The sequence below is a fragment of the Cetorhinus maximus genome, chromosome 10, assembly GCF_964194155.1.
Source record: "Cetorhinus maximus chromosome 10, sCetMax3.hap1.1, whole genome shotgun sequence".
NCBI lineage: Eukaryota > Metazoa > Chordata > Chondrichthyes > Lamniformes > Cetorhinidae > Cetorhinus > Cetorhinus maximus.
Window position 1 is genome coordinate 94939679 of NC_135888.1, and position 18616 is coordinate 94958294.

At 47.7% G+C, this 18616-nt stretch overlaps 1 protein-coding gene across 1 annotated transcript in view; it reads left to right on the plus strand.

The window, feature by feature from the left end:
- The window catches only part of LOC144685849 (PH and SEC7 domain-containing protein 2-like), a 225679-nt gene extending 214608 nt beyond the window's left edge, over positions 1-11071 (plus strand). Inside the window, exon 15 of the mRNA XM_078550800.1 lies at positions 8516-11071. Coding sequence (XP_078406926.1) covers positions 8516-8731 — 216 coding nt within the window. The 3' untranslated portion in view covers positions 8732-11071. The remainder of the gene's footprint in view (positions 1-8515) is intronic.
- Positions 11072-18616: the final 7545 nt, after the last annotated feature.

Genomic DNA, 18616 nt, shown 5'->3' on the forward strand with positions numbered 1-18616 from the left:
GATGTTGAAAATGGGATTCCGGTACCTGGACCGGTTTGGTGGGGCCCTGCAGTATAGTCCACAGAGGGTGTCACGCATTGTTGTCACCTGCTGCACCCTTTACAACCTGGCAGTGCAACGGGTTGAGTAGTTGGCAGATGGAGGAGCTGAACGTATCCTCCAATGAGGAGGGTATCAACGGGAATGAGGGTGAGAAGGTCCTTGAAGGCAAGGATGATGGTGATGAGGCCATCGAACTGGCCAGACGAGGCAGGCGTGTTTGGGAGGCCCTCGTAGCTGTTAGATTTATGGAGGATCATGATGACATGCAGTGAGAGACCCATAGATCTTCACATAGCCTCTGTGAATGTCTGACTCCTGCCTGGCCAAGGGCAGCTCACTTGCATTCTGTGATCAGGGTCATATCATGGAGACACAGTCGTGAAACATTAAATGCACCTGATCCTTTGTCAGCCTTCAGCACCTGAGCCCTTCAGGAGCACAACATCACGGGTCACAGATGCTTAGGAGATGGGGGGACCAGTCCCACCTCAAAGGCATTGAGAGCACAGAGAGAATGACACAACTCTGTGACGATATTCTGGCAGCAATGCCAAGCACCGCTGAGGTGCAGGCATCAGTAATGGTCCAAAGGCTGCACAAAGCACAGGGAAGAGGCCCTGGACTGAAGACACCTGCCTTTATCTTGTGCAGGAACTAAGGTTTCACATCTGAGTGACACGAACATCAGAACAAGGAGCCATAGGCAAGGAGACATTCTTGGGATTTTATTTACAATAGTGAATATTACGTACAAGTGATTAACACCTGTGCAAACTGTGCAACTACATCATCTTAATCTTTCTAACCCTGCCACTACATCTTTGTGCTCCCGTGACATCCATCGTGGAGGTAGAGGTAGGCTGCTGACTGCTACGCCCTGTCTGTAATGACCTTGACTGGTGTCTTCCGACGGGGCTGAGATCCGGAGGGCCCAGGCCTGCTTTCGGGGTCCTGCTGTGAGGCAGTGGCGCCCTCCCTGGTCTGCAGAGCTGGAGCTGCTGGAGTTACAGGAAGAAGGGATTCAGATGGGCTGGACACTGCTGGAGTCTTCTGGGTGGATGGGCCCAGGGTGTGCATCTGCTGATCCTCCTCCCTATGGGCCCCCGAGAGCCCCTGGCTGAATCCCTGAGGAGAAGGGGAAGCTGGAGTGAGATCCAGCTGCCCCGCACCCCTCTCGCATTGAACTGCTGGAGGCCAACTGTGGCGTCAGCGATGGAGTTCAGCCCGTGCAGCAGTGCAGGACCAATGTCCTGGATCAAGGTCTCCATGGCGGTCACCATCCTACCAGTGTTAATCTCAGTGCATTGGCATGCCGGTGCTATCACTTCAGATTGAAGGTCTCATGCCTTGCAATCTGAGGAGTGCAGCAGACATCCCGTCCTGACATTTCTGATCTTGCCTTTGCAGCTCCAGCAACTGAGGTATAATTGAGTCCAGAGGCTTCTCATCTGACTGGGACTCAGCAGATTTCTGGCTCCCAGCAGTCCTCCCGAGTGCTGGAATCCTGGGAAGTCCCTGCCTCTGCCTGCAGTGCCTCAGTCAGTGTGATTGTCTCAACAGATTGTGACCCCGAGGCTACTCTAGAACTAGGTCCCACCAAGGTTTGTGGCTCTGCGCTGGTGGAGGGTGTGGTTGAGCACTGTGACAGGTCTTCAATGAGGGTGCCTTAAGATTCTTCTTCCAAGGTGTCTTCAGGGCTTGATTGGAGGCCCTGAGTCGTGGACTCCCTCGGCTGTTTCCCAGATGTGCCTGCATAAACAAGGAGAGATAATTAGTGCATGTCAGTGGCCTGTGAAACAGGACATATCACTCATGGCATGGTTGTCTGATGGATATTGCACTGCTGGATCCTCACTTGGTAGGGCACAGCCGACCTCACCGTCAGTACAGGAATTCTCCAGATCTACACCTGCCAGCTGGATGACTCGACTTTCAAAGCCCGTGAGGACCTTGATTTCAGGCATTTCTTCTGCGACCTCTCCCTCTTGTGTGCCAGCTTGTCCTGCATGAATACAGATGGGGAGTGTGTAAATGGGATGCCTGCCAGGCCAGATGATTAATATGCCTGGCATATGTGTGTGGTGAGTGATCCAATGGATGGGATCAGGACAATGAATGTGTGCTTGAGAGAGTTAATGGTAATGTCACTTGAACTGGCAGGGAGTGAGAACCCTGTGGATGTGTGATGGGTTTGTGATTGTGTGAGTAGAGAGCGATGAGAAGAGTGATTTACCCTGGCAGAACGGAGGAGATCATACACCCTCTTGCAGCACTGACTGGCTGTCCTCTTTTGCAGGGCGTTGGCTCTGACCATCCCTGCCACCATCGCCCAAGCTGGGTTGGTGATGTTGCTGCCCCTTCTGCGGGCAAAGCGGAAGCAGAGGACATCACAGTGGGCCTCTGCAGCATCCGAAAGGTGCTTGAGGGACACGTCAGTAAACCGGGGTGCTGCAATTTTTTTCCCTTTCAAGGTCATCTCTTCCATGCAGCAGTCCTGGCCTGGAAGTCCTGAGAGGGTTTGCGTGCAGCTGCACTTTAAATATGGCACCCAGCATGATGAAGCATCAAGGAGATGGCGTGGTGGGAATATCAGAGGCCACCCGCCAGCGAGACGGTGTGTCTCCTGGAAATGCGTGTTTAATGAGTTTGGATTGGGACGATAAGGCATGAAAAGCTGCCATTGTAGCCAGTGGGAAAAACATTCTTTTTCCGCCCACTACCACACTTTGTGCAAACCTGGGACGATCCCGCCCAAAGAATTGCTGAACTTTGAGAAATTCTGCAGTGTGGTAAATTGTCATGCTGCTGTTACTAGTCAGTGGAAAAAAAGAGATAAAAACATTGGGCGAAATCATCCCAGATTTAGTGGGCAGGAAAAAAGTATTTTTACCTGCCGGCCGCAATGGCGGATTTCACACTGTATCATCCCATTCCCACTTAATTAATTATGCACTACAGGAAACATGCCATCTCACTGGCAGGCAGCCTCCGATTTGTTTGCAATGCTGTTATCTCACTGCTTCCTCACGCAAGATGCCATATTTAAACTGCAGCCATGTGCACACTTCTCAATGCTTGCAGCCCAGGACTGCTCTGAAGACAAGCCATGAAGAGTGCAGCCCCCCGATTCAATGATGCATCCCTGGGACACCGTGGAGGCTCACCGCGATGTCCTCTACCCCCACTCTGGCCATAGGAGGACCATCAGCCTCACCACTCAAGCTTGGAGGTGGTGGCAGAGGTGGTCACCGCCAATGCTGCACATGCTAGGTTGGCCATGCAATGCAAAAAATGGATGAATGATCTCATCTGTGCCACCAGGGTAAGGCAACCATCTCATCACCCTGAACTCACACACTCACAAGGCCATCACACCTTCATTGGCATCTCACTCACTGCCAGCTCAAGGGATGTCACCATTCACTCTCTCAACACATCCTCACATCTCCATCTGGCCTCATCTCCTCTGAAGACTGCCTCCTCAGTCCTCACCATCTTGAGGGCACTTGCACAGATCAACATGTGCCCCCACCCACACACACCTTGGTATACCCTCCTTCCCCAGTACAGCCTTCGCCCGGCAGCCTCTTCCCTTGCCTGAGGCCGCTTCTCCTCTTTCCCTAGCCCCAGCCCTACAGTGTTGAAAAGCCACCCCTGCCTTACGGCTAGTCTGGTACGTAGATACCTGCCTGCGATCTCCCCTAAAAGTTATGTTGTCCTGCCTGCGGAGCCTGGCGCTGATGACTGTAAGTGCTGCCCGAAGCAAGGTAGGCAAGCAAACCTCAAAGTCCCAAGCAAAGCGCAGCTTGCCAGCTGCATGTCGCTTATGTACAGTTGTGCCCAGATGATTCTGGTGAGCAGGGCTTATAAGGTGCAGCAGTGGGAAATGTGTCCCGCCATTGACAGCTGGAGTGGACAATCACAAACTGGTTTGATGCTGGAGTGGACAATCACAAACTGGTTTGATGATGGCGTGAAACCGATTTTTGGCCTTCTCGCTATATTGTCCCTCCCCACCCACCATGACGCCTGGTGCCAACGGGGACAGAAAATTCCGACCTTACTTCCTACAATACAGACACTATAGTACATTGTAATCAGCTACATGAACTGAATCACCTCAATCACTGTGTGGTGTATAAACCTTAACATACAAGTCAGTAAGTAATTCATAGGTAACAGACACAGTTTGTGGCACCAAGGGGAGGTGGTAGCATAGTGATAATGGCATTCGATTAGTAATCCAGAAACCCAGGCTAATGCTCTGGGGACACAGGTTCAAATCCCACCATGGCAGCTGGTGGAATTTAAATTCAATTAATAAATTTGGAATTAAAAGCTAGTCTCAGTAACTGTGAGCATGAAACTATTATCAATTGTCATGAAACCCATCTGGCTTACTAATGCTCTTTAGGGAAGGAAATCTGCCATCCTTACCTGGTCTGGCCTACACGTGACTCCAGACCCACAGCGATGTGGTTGACTCTTAAATAACATCTGAAACGGCCTTGCAAGCCACTCAGTTGTATGAAACCGCTACAAAATCTAAATGCAATGAAACTGGACGGACAACCCGACATCAACCTAGGCATCTGAAGCGATAACGACACACCCAGCCTTGTCGACCCTGCAAACTCTACCTTATTAACATCTGGAGGTTTGTGCCAAAATTTGGAGTGCTGTCCCACAGACTACTCCAGCAACAGCCTGAACATAGTCATACTAACAGAATCATACCTTACAGACAATGGGCGGAATTTTCCGTGCCCGTGGCACCAGACGTCATGGGGGGTACAAGCGGACAATATGGCGGGAAGGCCAAAAATCGGTTTCACGCTGTTGTGAGACCAGTTTGCAATCGTCCACTCTGCCTGCCAATGGCGGGCCATGTTTCCCGCTGCCGCATGTTGGGAACTTCATTTTAATACACCTGCATTTCATTATAAGCCTTGGTCACCGGAATCATTTCCCCACGCTGGATCACCCAGGCACGCTGGCATGCAATCTTTCACAACTGAATATAAGTGACGTGCACCTGGTGAACTGCATTTCATTCAGGATTTTGAGGCATATTTGCCTATCCTGCTTCAGGCAGCACTCACAATCATCAGCGCCAGGCTTCGGAGGCAGCACCACATCACTTTTGGGGTCTCATAAGCAGGTCTCTACTTACGAGACCAGGCGTAAGGCAGTGGTGGCTTTTCAATGGCTGCAGGGCTAGGGCTTGCTTGGGAAAGATGGAGAAGTGGCCTCAGGCAAGGGAAGAGGCTGCAGGGCTAGGTCATTATTGGGGAAGGGGGTATCACAGGGTGAGTGTGGGGACACATTGATCTGTGCAAGTGGCCTCATGAGGGTGAGGGCTGAGGAGGCAGTCTCCAGAGGAGATGAGGCCAGATGGAGTTGCGAGGTTGTGTGTGAGAGAGTGAGTGGTGATGTCCCTTGAGCTGGCAGTGAGTAAGATGCCAGTGAATGTGTGATGGGCTTGTGAGTGTTTGAGTTTAGAGTGATGAGATAGTTGCCTTACCCTGGCAGCACAGATGAGATCATTCATCCTCTTTCTGCACTGGATGCCAAACTTCATCTGTGTAGCATTGACACTGACCACCACTGCCACCGCCTCCCAAACCACCCCCACCTGACTCCCAAGATACACAATGTACACCATTCATCACCAAGAGTGGCTCGGTAGCACCACTACTGACCAAGCTGGCAGCCACCTGAAGGACATAGTTGCAAGATTATTTCTGCGGCAGGAGTTGAGAGAACCAACAAGAGAGAAAAACCTACTTGACCTCATCCTTAACTATCTACCTGTCACAGATGCATCTGTCCATGATGGTTTTGGCAGGAGTGACCACCACACAGTCCTTGTGGAGACGAAATACGTCTTCACTTTTTTAATTCATTCATGGGATGTGGGCGTCACTGGCTAGGCCAGCATTTATTACCCATCCCTAATTGCCCTTGAAAAGGTGGTGGTGAGCTGCCATCTTAAACCACTTCAGTCTATGTGGTGTAGATACATCCATAATGCTGTTAGGGAGGGAGTTCCAGGATTTTGACCCAGTGACAGTGAAGGAACGGTGATGTATTTCCAAGTCAGGATGGTGAGTGGCTTGGAGGAGAACTTACAGATGGTGGTATTCCCATTTGCACTTGTCCATCTAGATGGTAGTGGTCATGAGTTTGGGGGTGCTGTCTAAGGTGGCTTGATGAGTTCCTACAGTGCATCTTGTAAATGGTACACACTGCTGCCACTGTGCATTGGTGGTGGAGGGAGCGAATGTTTGTGAATGGGGTGCCAATCAAGAGAGTTGCTTTGTCTTGAATGATGCAGAGCTTCTTGAGTGTTGTTGGAGCTGCACTCACCCAGGCAAATGGAGAGTATTCCATCACAATTCTGACTTGTGCCTTGTAGATGGTGGACAAGCTTTAGGGGAGTCAGGAGGTGAGTTACTCGCCGCAGGATTCCTAGCCTATGACCTGCTTTTGTAGTTATAGTATTTATATGGCTAGTTCAGTTCAGTTTCTGGTCAATGGTAGCCCCCAGGATGTTGATTGTGGCGAATTCAGCGATGGTAAAGCCGTTGAATGTCAAGGAGGGATGATTAGACTCTCTCTTGCTGGAGATGGTCATTGCCTGGTACTTGTGTGGCACGAATGTTACTTGCCGCTTGTCAGCTCAAACCTGGATATTGTCCAGGTCATGCTGCATTTGGAAAAGGACTGCTTCAGTATCTGAGGAGCCATGAATGGTGCTGAACATTGTGAAATCATCAGCGAACATCCCCACTTCAGACCTTATCACAGAATCAAAGAATTGTTACAGTGCCGAAGGACGCCTTTCGGCCCATCATGTATATACCGGTTCTCCAAATGAGCATTTCACCTAGTATCATTCTCCTGCTTTCTCCCCATAACCCTGCACATTGTTCCTTTCCAAGTAACAGTCTAATTCCTTTTTGAATGCCTTGATTGAACCTGCCTCCACCACACTGTCAGGCAGTGCATTCCAGACCTTAACCACCAACTGTGTAAAAAAGCCTTTTTGCATATCCCTTGTCCCAAAGAACTGAGGCAGACCTTTTAACCAGCTTGCCTCAGAATTTGGCCACCCCTGTGGACACCTCCAATCTGCTTCCAGGGGTGGTGGGCCCAACTCTACCCCGCTCACAGCTCACCAGAGGAAAAATTGGGTCTGACAGGGCTCTTTCTACCGAGGTGGGTCTGCTGAGTCAGAAAATTTCCCAAAGTCTGGCCCAGGGACTTTAACGAAAAAATAATTTGAGAAGGGCATTTTTGAAAAAGTTTTTTTTATTCTTCCATGGAATATGGGCATATCTGGCAAGGCCTACATTTGTTGCCTATTTCTAATTGCCCTTGAGAAAGTGGTGGTTTGCTGCCTTCTTGAATAACTGCTGTCCATCTGGTGCAGGTACTCCCTCAGTGCTGTTAGGAGGGGAGTTCCAGGATTTTGATCCAACGACATTGATGGAACTGTGGTATAGTTCCAAGCCAGGATGTTGTGTGACCTACAAGTTCCCCTCCATGCCACACACTTGCTTTTTCTTTTGCTTTAATCTGCCTATGTTGTCTTCATGTTAGAGCTTTTGTGTGCATCTGTCTCATCTTCTGCTTGCCTGAGTGTTTCTGTTCTGTTCTCATTTCCTAACGTGCACTTTCTCACCCAACTGGAAATCCATGTCCATAGTAATATTTATATAGAATATTTTTATGGAAGATGCAACAACATAATGTTCTTTATAATATATAGATTTATTAAAACTATTTAAGTCCATGATTATGAAATGGTGCGGAAAATAGTCCTAAATTCAACACCCAGTTAGATTTCCATTATAGCAAATAAAATACCAATATTTGTACTTTAATGCAGATTCCTGTGCATCCAGAACTCAGTCACTGAAGCAGGGTATCGACATACATAATTTTAAACTGTTGTATTTTTCATGTATCCCAATGAATGATTGATGTAATTTGATGTAATTAGTACTGAAACGTATCAATGAAGTGAAGTTTGACAGATGGAGATACACTGCCAAAGCAATGATCAGTAAGGTCATGCAGAGTCGAGCTTAATGATGAAAATAACTTTCTATCATCTGACAACACTATACTATTCTGATCAAGTTATATAGGAAGTGGTATTGTAATCTTGACACTAAATGAAAATCTTTTCAAGGACTAGTTAAAATGATAAAACTGCCATAATAGATACAATTTGGAAAAATTTTAATTCTAAAGCTTTTGCTTAATATAATCATTTCATTTTCATTTTTAAGTTATTGCATGAAATAATCACCAAATTTCATGCAAGATAGTTTTTGCCTTTTCAGCTCTTAGGTCAAGACTTAATTAATTATATGAATCATTCTCTATGGTTTAGCATTTTGTAAAATGGAAGGTTTTGCCCCCTGTGTTAAACTTACTCTTGGATTGTAATTTATCTCCACAGAAAAGCCGATATGAAGCATATATTAACTTACTGAAGGCAAAACTAAAGGTAGGAACTGATGATCTGGAAAAAATTGAGGCAATTATTTTCAGCTTTGAAAATGATGAAAATTCCTTAAGGAAGACTCAGTCCAGTCCATCTCTGAACCAAGGACACTTTTCTCTAAATGGCAAAATGGAAAAGGACATTACGGAACAGAAATGTTATCCCAAATAATGAGATATGTAGTTATATGGATTCACAGAGTCAGTTACTCTTGTGTGGATTAAACAATGGACACGTTCATAAAGTCATCACCTTTGTGAGTTCAGCAGTGTATTGAGTATAGTATTTAAGATTTATTTGTAATTTTTTTAAAAGATTGCATCTATTCTATATCTTTACTACTAATATTCCTTAAAGTTCTCTGTTTTGCTTCTCCTTCTCATCCTCTTACACACAATTTTATTTTTCAACTCAGTTTAGGACATTGTTTGCAAAATAAAATCTCCTCTGTCAACACATATAACCCATTTTTAATGCTTTTTTTATTTGTACCCAACCCTGCCAATCTTTTGACTGGTTGCGTGCTTCTATTTATTCTTTCTTTACTGGACTGTACATAGACTCAAAATCCTTCTAAGCTTCTGATCCCTGTTTTTATTAAGGTGTGCTTGGAGCAGCTTTATTTTTCTTGTTTTCTTTTTGGTGTTAAGCTAACTAAAATTAGCAGATTTCATTGGTTAGTATGTTCGAATGTCAGTCTCCACTCGTGACCACTTTTAAAAAGCTCCCTGCAGTTTTTTTTTAATATTATTGTTATTTTCCAAAAATATTTTTTATTGCAGTGAGACATTAAATGGCCAACAGTCTTTTGTAGCATTACTGTTGGCCATTTTAAAGCTGCACTGTATTATACAACTTAACAGTTTTAATGTCCTGAAAAATTAGGCAATAGTTTTATAAAAATGTGTTTTTAAAATGTTGTTTATAAATACCCAGTGTGTATTATAAATAAATGTTCAAATAAGGGTGAGTTCCTAGATTGCTTGTCATCATGATTGATGTTATGTATACATGGTAGTTTGCATGCTGGAAGTCTGTTAATGTCTGTGGGAAAAGGAAGAGCTAGCTTTCCTCATTATTGCTGCAATTTGTTATTTTTAATCTCTTAATATTCTAGTTCTAATTTTGCATATTAACTTGTTTATTCACTAAATGCTTGAGCTACTAGGTTCTTACTTTATTGGGGAAAGAAATAAGCTGCATCTTTATTTGACTGTTGTTAAATTATTATCAAATATTGTACAGAAATGCTGATGCCTACGCAAGTATAATTTTGTGTATGGTGATGTGAACATTGTTCAATGCGGTTTTGGATAACTAAGTATACTTCTTCATTTTTCCTTATAAGAAGATAATTTACTTGGATTTTGTTCAGAATGCTAAAGCAATTATATGAAGATATAAATTTTGTTGCTTTAAAAGCAAATCCTGATATCTAGCATCTAAGAGAATCCTGTATCTGTAATGGTGCTTCTTCTACCAATTGATTTTCTTCATGTGCAATATAATGTGTGTGATTGTAGTATTGATCAAATTTGTGCCAGTATTTTTATCATGGTAATGTGGAAATTATAGCTTCTCTAGTATTGGGATCATTATTATATTCATATTTGTTACAAGGATACAAAACAGTAAAATATGTTTGTTACAAACAGTACGCACACAAAATAAACAACATGATATGTAGCCGGATAATGAAATTTGCTTTTTATTTCATTCTGTGAAATGCTTGGCCTAACAGAGCTGTGAAGTAATTGGCAGATTGCATTGGCGGTTGCATACTATCTACTGTTAATTATTTATCCTTTCCCCACTCTGTTGCATTTTAATTCAGACTAGCAAACAATTTTGTTATTTGACTCTCAAATATTTTACAAATAGTGTTTGAAAGAACTGAAATTAGTTCTTTTTTCTGAAAAGCTCATATTTAAGTAACACACTTTCCATGTGTATAGGATTTTCTAATCCACTGTCTAAGCAGCAGGCCTGCAACTCCAACTAGTAAAACACAGAAACGGAAGTGCCATAAATTTTGTTAATGACAGAAAAATCGCTTTTCTGATTGTGACCATGCGGTGACCATTAAAGAGCAATAGGGAGCATAATAACACATGTAAGTCTGTCTGACTGTAATGAAAGTGCTGACAGTGGGTGTGCGTGGTCGCAACAATCCAAGAAGTTCTCTGCATTCACATTGAAAGGAAAATGGATTATGGTGACAAAGAAGTTAATTTAAAGACATTTTTTAAACAATGTGTCAGAGGTATTAGTTACTATATGGCAGCAATGCTATTTTTCTTCTGCATTATTCAATAACACTTTCAAACCTTAATAAGACAATTTTAGTAAATCAATCTTGTTCATTTTAATCTTTTGTATCTATCCAGTAATGTAGTATCATCTGGCACGTGCTTTGACATTTCTTTCACCTTCACTATATTAGATGTAGATTATCCAGGTGTATATGTAATAGTAATTGCTATTCTGAATTAAAGTGAATTGAAAAACGGTTAGCTGAAATTATAATCCTGCCATTTTCTGAAAGGTGCCTCACCTTTTACTTTGTATTGGTTTGATTTTACATTAATAATGTATCCTGTATGAACAGACATTGTTTCCAGGTAAAATAAAATGATCTGTAAATATGCAATTAATAGATATAGGGGCTGAAAATCTGAGAGGGAGCACATCATGATGTACTCCACTGTTGATCCCACCAAAGTTTACGCGGTTAAAAGGGCATCCCTTCATTAACATCAGTGACAGCTGACCATGGCATTAGGATGCATTGATGGTGCCCAACTGCCCCAGTATGGTGTAACTTGTTGGTCCCAGAATTGGTGGGGTCGGGTAGGGTGTAGGAGCAGGCCTCCATGTCCCCTTTGTAAGAGCATTAAATTTCTAGTGGTCCAAACCAGGATGCTCACCTGGACCCCAGGTAGAATGCACTGCTGTCATTTTTGGAAGACCAGTTTACCTGGCCTTACCTCTGAGATTTAGGGATGTGGGAACTACTGACATTGGGAATTCCTAGCCACATTTCCTCCACAAGCCTTGTATGGGGTGGACAAGTGCTCTGAAACTTCCAAGGCCCATGGAGTTTCCATGTAAGGCTAGGGCCCTGAATTACAATGGAAGTGCACTGGAAAGAACTATAGATTGATAAGATGATTGATAAACTGCTCTGAACTGAAACGGGTTTGAAACTACACTTCAGCAACTCAATATCATAAGTTACAAGTTAAATAACAGCATGTGAAATTTCACTATTTGACATGTCAATGTAACTTAGGTAATGGAAAACCCGATGTAGAAATTGTCTTATTTAATTTCAAAACGTATACCAAAAGCAGTATGCTTGACCAGTGATGGCACAGGTTTTATGCATATGTGTATATAGCTCCTCTGCTTTGTGATCAATGGGAATTGGTTAGCAGTGACTTCTTTATTACTGAAATAGTATTTTGTTTCACCTTCAGTAGGGTTGATTTTATTCTGTGAGTGCCTAAGAAGGGGAAGTTGCTTGTGATTTTTCCTCCCGAAGTATTTACATAAGTGGATAGTGTCTGAGCCTCTGAGTCAGAAGCTCTGGGTTCAAGTCCCACCCAGCACTTGCTGATCAAGGAAGGTGCATTCATATCAAGGTTAATCAGGTTGATTATCAACCTACAAATCCTCCCAACACACAACAATGGTAGGCAGTAAGATTGGGAGCAATACCTGCTCAGCCATATGATGGAAAGGAAGTTGGAGCCTCTGCCATCATTACAGCTCCAGACTACAACATGCATGTAAAAATGCATGCTGCCACCAGAACTCAGACTCCCTGGGCAGAATTTTATGACAGCGGGATTTTACGTTCCCGCTGCAATCAATGGGGATTATAATGGCTCGCTGCATTTTACGGTCCCATCGCCGCCGAAACGGGGCCATAAAATTCTGCCCCCCTGAGTGATCTGTAACACACACACGCACATGTAAATATTTCCTTAGCCTACATATACATCAGGTGCAGCCCTATTCTCCCCCTCTGGGTCTTCTTCCTATTCATCAGGGAGGAAGTCACAGCACAACAGGCTACTGTCATTCTGACCTTCTGGCTGCTGCTCTTCAACAGCAATTTTTTTTTTTCTTTATTCTTTCATGGGATGTGGGTGTCACTGGCAAGGCCAGCATTTGTTGTCCATCCCTAATTTCCCTTGAGAGCAGTTAAGAGTCAACCACATTTCTATGGGTCTGGAGTCACATGTAGGCCAGACCAGGTAAGGACAGCAGATATCCTTTCCTAAAGGACATTAGTGAACCAGATGGGTTTTTACGACAATAGATGTAGACATTTCTGAGACTAGGGGTGGAATTTTCCTTTCCCACTGGCAGCGGGCATGATAATTGGCGTGTGCAGACAATGGGTGGAATTTTCCCAGATTTGCACTAAGTGCGGTAGCGGGCAGGCAATGGTGGGTTTTCACGCCATATTGTCCCAAACCCGTCTCATTAGCTATGCATTCCTGGGAATTCCCGTTTCCATAGTGGGTGGGCAGGCTCTCATTTGCTCTCCCGCCATTGCATCACGCTGGCCACTATGTTTAAAAAGCAGCCACCAGCACAGCGCTCATCGCTACCAGCTCACCACTGCTGCCTGGGACACATGACCAGCAAAGGCAAAAAAGACTGCAGCCCTCCACTTCAACGACGGGTCCCTCAAGCGACTGCTGGATGCTGTGGAGGCCCACCGGGATGTCCTGTACCCCCGCTCTGACCGTAGGATGGGCAGCAACATCACCAACCAGCATGGGAGGCGGTGGCAGCAGTGGTCAGCGCAAACGCCCTTCAGAAGAGGACAGCCACCCAGTGCCTCAAGAGTATGAATGATCTACTCCGTTCCGCCAGAGTAAGTCACTCTTTTCATCACTCTCAACTCTCACACTCACAAACCCATCACACATCCACAGGGCCCTCACTCACTGCCAGTTCAAGAGACATCACCATTCTCACTCTCACACACACCTGCATTCAGGTTGCAGACTAGTGGAGGAATGCCGGAGCTCAAGGTCCTTACAGAATTTGAGAACAGAGCCGTCCAGCTGACTGGCGATGATCGGGACCGGTCCTGTGCTGACGGTGAGGTCTGCTCTGCTGTACCAAGTGAGGATCCAGCAGTGCAGCATCCATCAGACAACCATATTGTGAGTAATGTGTTCCATGCCACAGGCCACTGCCATGCACTAATTACCTCCCCTTGCTTCCGCAGGCCCATCACTGCGAGAGCCGATGGAGCCCATGACCCAGGGCCTCCACGCCAGTTCGGAAGGGCATCCGAAGAGGAACCGGAATGCACCCTCCCTACAAGTTCCATCACAGCGCTAACCCACACCCTCCACCAGCACAGAGACACACTCTCAGTGGGACCTAGCTCTAGGATAGGCATGGTATCACATACCGGTGAGCACACTGCACAGCCTGATCCACAGCAGGCAGCATCAGGGAATTCCTGGTCCCTGGCATTCGGAGGGCTGCTGGATGCCAGGCATCTGTTGAGTCCAAGTCAGATGACGAGCCTCTGGACTTGGTCATGTCACAGTTGCTGGAGCTGCAAAGGCAAGCTAGGGAACACCAGGAAGGGATGTCCGCTGCACTCCTGAGATTGCAAGGCATGATGGAAGAGTCCATCCGTCTTCAGGCTGAGGTGATAGCACCAGCATTGCAACGCACCGAGGTCAACACCAGCAGGTTGGCGGCCACCATGGAGACCTTGATCCAGGACATCGCTCCTGCCCTGTTGCATGGGCTTAACTCCAACTGCCATAGTTGGCCTCCAACAGTGTGTTGGAGCGCCAGGTTGTAAAGGGCGCAGCAGACGACGATGATGCGTGACACCCTCTGTGGACTATATTGCAGGGCACCGCCAGACCAGCCCAGGCACCGGAACCAGATCTTCAGCATCCCAATGGTCTGCTCCACCAAGTTGCAAGCTGCAACGTGAGAGGGGTAGCCGGCAGCTTGATCTCACTCCAGCTACACCTTCCCCTCATGGAGTCAGCCAGAGGCCCTTGGGCACCAATAGGGAGGAAGATCAGCATGTGCACTCCCCAGCAACATTCATCCAGGTGATGGAGACATAGCGGCAGGGTTAGGGGAGTTAAGGAAAAGTAGTTGCGCAGCCTGGGCAGGGGTGTTGGTCACTTGTACATACTGTTCACTATTGTCAATAAACTCCTAAGACTGTCTCCCTGCCTGTGGCTCCTTGTTCTAATGAGCAGCGTTCTTGTCACTTGGATGTGAAACCTTTGTGCACAAGATAAAAGGCAGGGTTCTCAGTCCAGGGCCTCTTCCCTGTGTTCTGTGCAGCCTTCACACCTCTGTGATGATCCAGCCTTACACTCCCTGGAAACATTACTGATGCCTGCACCTCGGCGGTGCTGGTCATTGCTGCTAGAATGTAGTGGGCAGGTGCCACAAAGTTCTTGCGTTCTCTCTGTATGCTCGTAGGACATTTAAGGTGGAGCTGGCTCCCATCGCACCAGCGTCTGTGACAATTGATGCTGTGCACCAGCTCCTGAAGGGCTCAGGTGGTGAAGATGGACACAGCATCGGATGTGAGTAAAGTTTTATGGCTGCATCTCTATGAAATGGCCCAGATCATGGAATGCAAGCAAGCTGCCCTCAGCCAGACAGGAGTCAGACATTCACAGAGACTGTGTGAAGATCTATGGAGTGCCCTCACTGCATGTTGTCATCATCCTCCTGTGATCGAGTTACTATTAGGGCCCACTGCATCTCCAGGACAGGAGCATTCTCACAGAGACTTTTGGCCCTGCCATAAGCCAGACTGGAGTCAGATGTTCACAAATGTGATGCGAGGACCTATGGGGACACCTCATTGCAGGTCGACATCATCCTCCACAAATCTGGCAGCTATGAGGGCCTCCCAAGCGTGCCCGCTTTGTCTAGCCAGTGCAAGAGCATCATCCCCGTCATCATCACCACCGAGGTCCTCCTCATCCTCATCCCCACTGCTGTCCTCCATATATGAGGAGACCTCTAGCTCCTCCATCCCCTCCTCAGCCATCTCATCTCCCCTTTGGAGTGCCAGGTTGTAAATGGCGCAGCAGACGACGATGATGCGTGACACCCTCTGTGGACTATATTGCAGGGCACCGCCAGGCACCGGAAACACACCTTCAGCATCCTGATGGTCTGCTCCACCAAGTTGCGAGCTGCATTATGAGCCTCATTATAGCGTCGCTCTGCTGCAGTCAGAGGCCGCCGCACGGGTGTCACTAGCCACGGTCTCTGTCCCCAAGGAGCCATCCCTCCAGCTTCTGTGGACCCTGGAAGACTGCAGGGTCTGCTAATGACTGAGGATGTAGGCGTCATGCATACTCTCTGAAAACCATGCGCACACCTGCAGGTGGTCGCATACCAGCTGCACGTTCAGTGAGTGGAAGCTCTTGCGGTTGAAGTCCACCATGTGTTGCAATAGAGATCTGAGCACCACTTGAGTGTAGTCGATCGCACCCTGGACCTGTGGAAAACCCGAGATCTGGGCAAATCGAATGGCCCTTGCAAACTGGCTGTCCCGGTCCCAGGTGAAATGTACAAAGTTGTGTGCCCTCGAGAAGTTAGCATCCATGACCTCATGATGGGTGACGGCTTGTGAAATCCCACAGAAGTCACCTGTGAAGCCCTGAAAGGAGCCACGTGCATAGAAACTGAGCGCTGCGGTCTCTTTCACAGCCACTGGCAGCGGATGCCCTCCATGTCCCCTTGGCGGTAAGTCCTACTGTAAGTGGCAGATGTGAGCGACTAGGTCCCTAGACATGCACAGTCCTCGGCGACACTGGTTCTTGGTCATCTGTAGGAATGACAGGCAGTGTCTATAGACCCTGGGCGTCACAAGGCACCGACCAGCCACGGCTCTCTGTCGCTCCTGGGCAATGTGTGCGGGAGCCCCAGCAGCCCCTTCTTCCTGAGGTTACTGTTCCTGCCTTTGCGCGGCCAGGAGCCTCAGTCGCTCTCTCCTCCGTCTTCTTGGCTCTCTGTAGGCCATCAGGCATACAGTTGGTTCACCAGGCTCCACGATCATGACGTGCTCCTCCTGCAGCATGAAAGAGAGAGAGAGAGAGACACATGGTTTGCATGGGTGTACTTAGCATCCTTTCCTGGTCCTGTATGACAGCCCCTTAATACTTCCCGGGAATTGCTGGCCACCCCTCAGATGGCCACAGATGTGTGCGCTGCATGGCTGCCCTGTCAATCTGCGACATAGGGGGACACTGTTCCAAACTGGGATGCTGAGATTGCAAGGGGCTGTGAGCACCTCCAGCAGTGACTGCTACATGACCAACATTGGCGAGGAGATTGTACAACGTGTGCAGTCCAACTGGTGCGCAGTCCAGTAAAGTGGTTGTAGACTCGCAGTATGTGCTGGGTGGCGGGGGTAAGACCTGGAGGGCTTGGTAGCACATTGGTGCCTCTGCATTGCTTGCATGGGTGGGCAGGCTAGGAGCCCGACTCCAATCATATCACTGTGGCTGTGCCTGAACTGTCTCAGTTGCAGACAGATGGTCAGTTTATACAGGTGTCTCTGCTGCGTGGCTACTTCTCTCACCTACTCTGCCCCCCATCTCGATTGCTTGTGCGCAGGATCCAACGCCAGGGCAGCAGTTGCCCCCGGATGCCCCCACCCTGAGTACTGTCGCCTCCAGGGCCAGGCAGCAGCTGCCCCAGACACCACTCTGACCTCCACCTCGAGTACAGTCGCCTCCGGGGCCAGGCAGCAGTTGCCCCAGGACACCACCCTGCCCCCGCCCTGAGTACAGTCGCCTCCGGGGTCAGGCGGCAGTTGCCCCCGGATGCCACCCTCCCAAAAACATATTGGGTGGAATTTTCAGTGCCCACTGACAGTGGACGTGATAGGTGGCGAGCGCGGACAATATGGCGCGATCTGGTTCACAACAGCGGGAAGGCAGGTTGCAATCGTCCACTCAGCCTGCCGACAGCGGGCCACATTTCCCGCCAATGGTAGATGGGGAGCTCATTGTAATACACCAGCATCTCATTAAAAGGCCACCCACCAAGCTCTAGACCCCCGCCAGATCGTCCATCCATGTCAGTGGGAAAGCATGTCGACGTGCTTCACAACGACACACAGCCGACGTGCACTTGACGGCCTTCACTTTAGGGGAACTGAGGTAAGAGAACAGCATCGTTTTCCACAGCTTACCAGGGTCACCTGTTGCTCTGCAGACTTCAGGGGCGACTGCACCCATATGGCACTCACCTCCGTCACTGCACATGGTGGACTACATCAACTGCAAGGGACTCCACTCACTGAATGTGCAGCTGGTGTGCGACACCAGAAACACATCCTGCAGACGTGCGAACGGTTTCCAGGGAGTGTGCACGGTACCTAGATCCTCAGTCAGACACAGATCCCTGGACTCTTCCAGGGTCCACAGAGGCTGCAGGGATGGTTCCTCGGGGACAGGGGCTACTGCAGAGGTCGTGGCTGATGACACCCATGCGACAGCCTCAGAATGCAACAGAGCGACGGTATAATGAGTCTCATGCAGCAGCTCACAACTTGGTGGAGCAGGCCATCAGGATGCTGAAGATGAGGTTCCGGTGCCTGAACCGGTCTGGTGGAGCCCTGCAATACAGTCCACAGAGGGTGTCACACATCGTCGTTGTCTGCTGCACCCTTTACAGCCTGGCGCTGCAATGGGGAGACAAGCCGGCTGAGGAGGAGATGGGGGAGCTGTGCATCTCCTCCGATGAGGAGGATGCTGACAGGGATGAGGGTGAGGAGGTCCTCAGAGACAGCAATGACTGGGATGAGGCCCTCACACTGGTTAGAATTAGTGTCAGAAACACTGATCATCAGAACAAGGAGCCATAGGCAGGAAGACATTCTTGAGAGTTGATTGACAATAGTGAACAGTATTAACAAGTGGTAAACACCCATGCACAGGCTGTGCAACTAATTCTCCCTAACTTTGGCTTTTAAAAAAGAGCTCATTCTCCCTAACTTTCCTAACCCTGCCTCTACGTCTT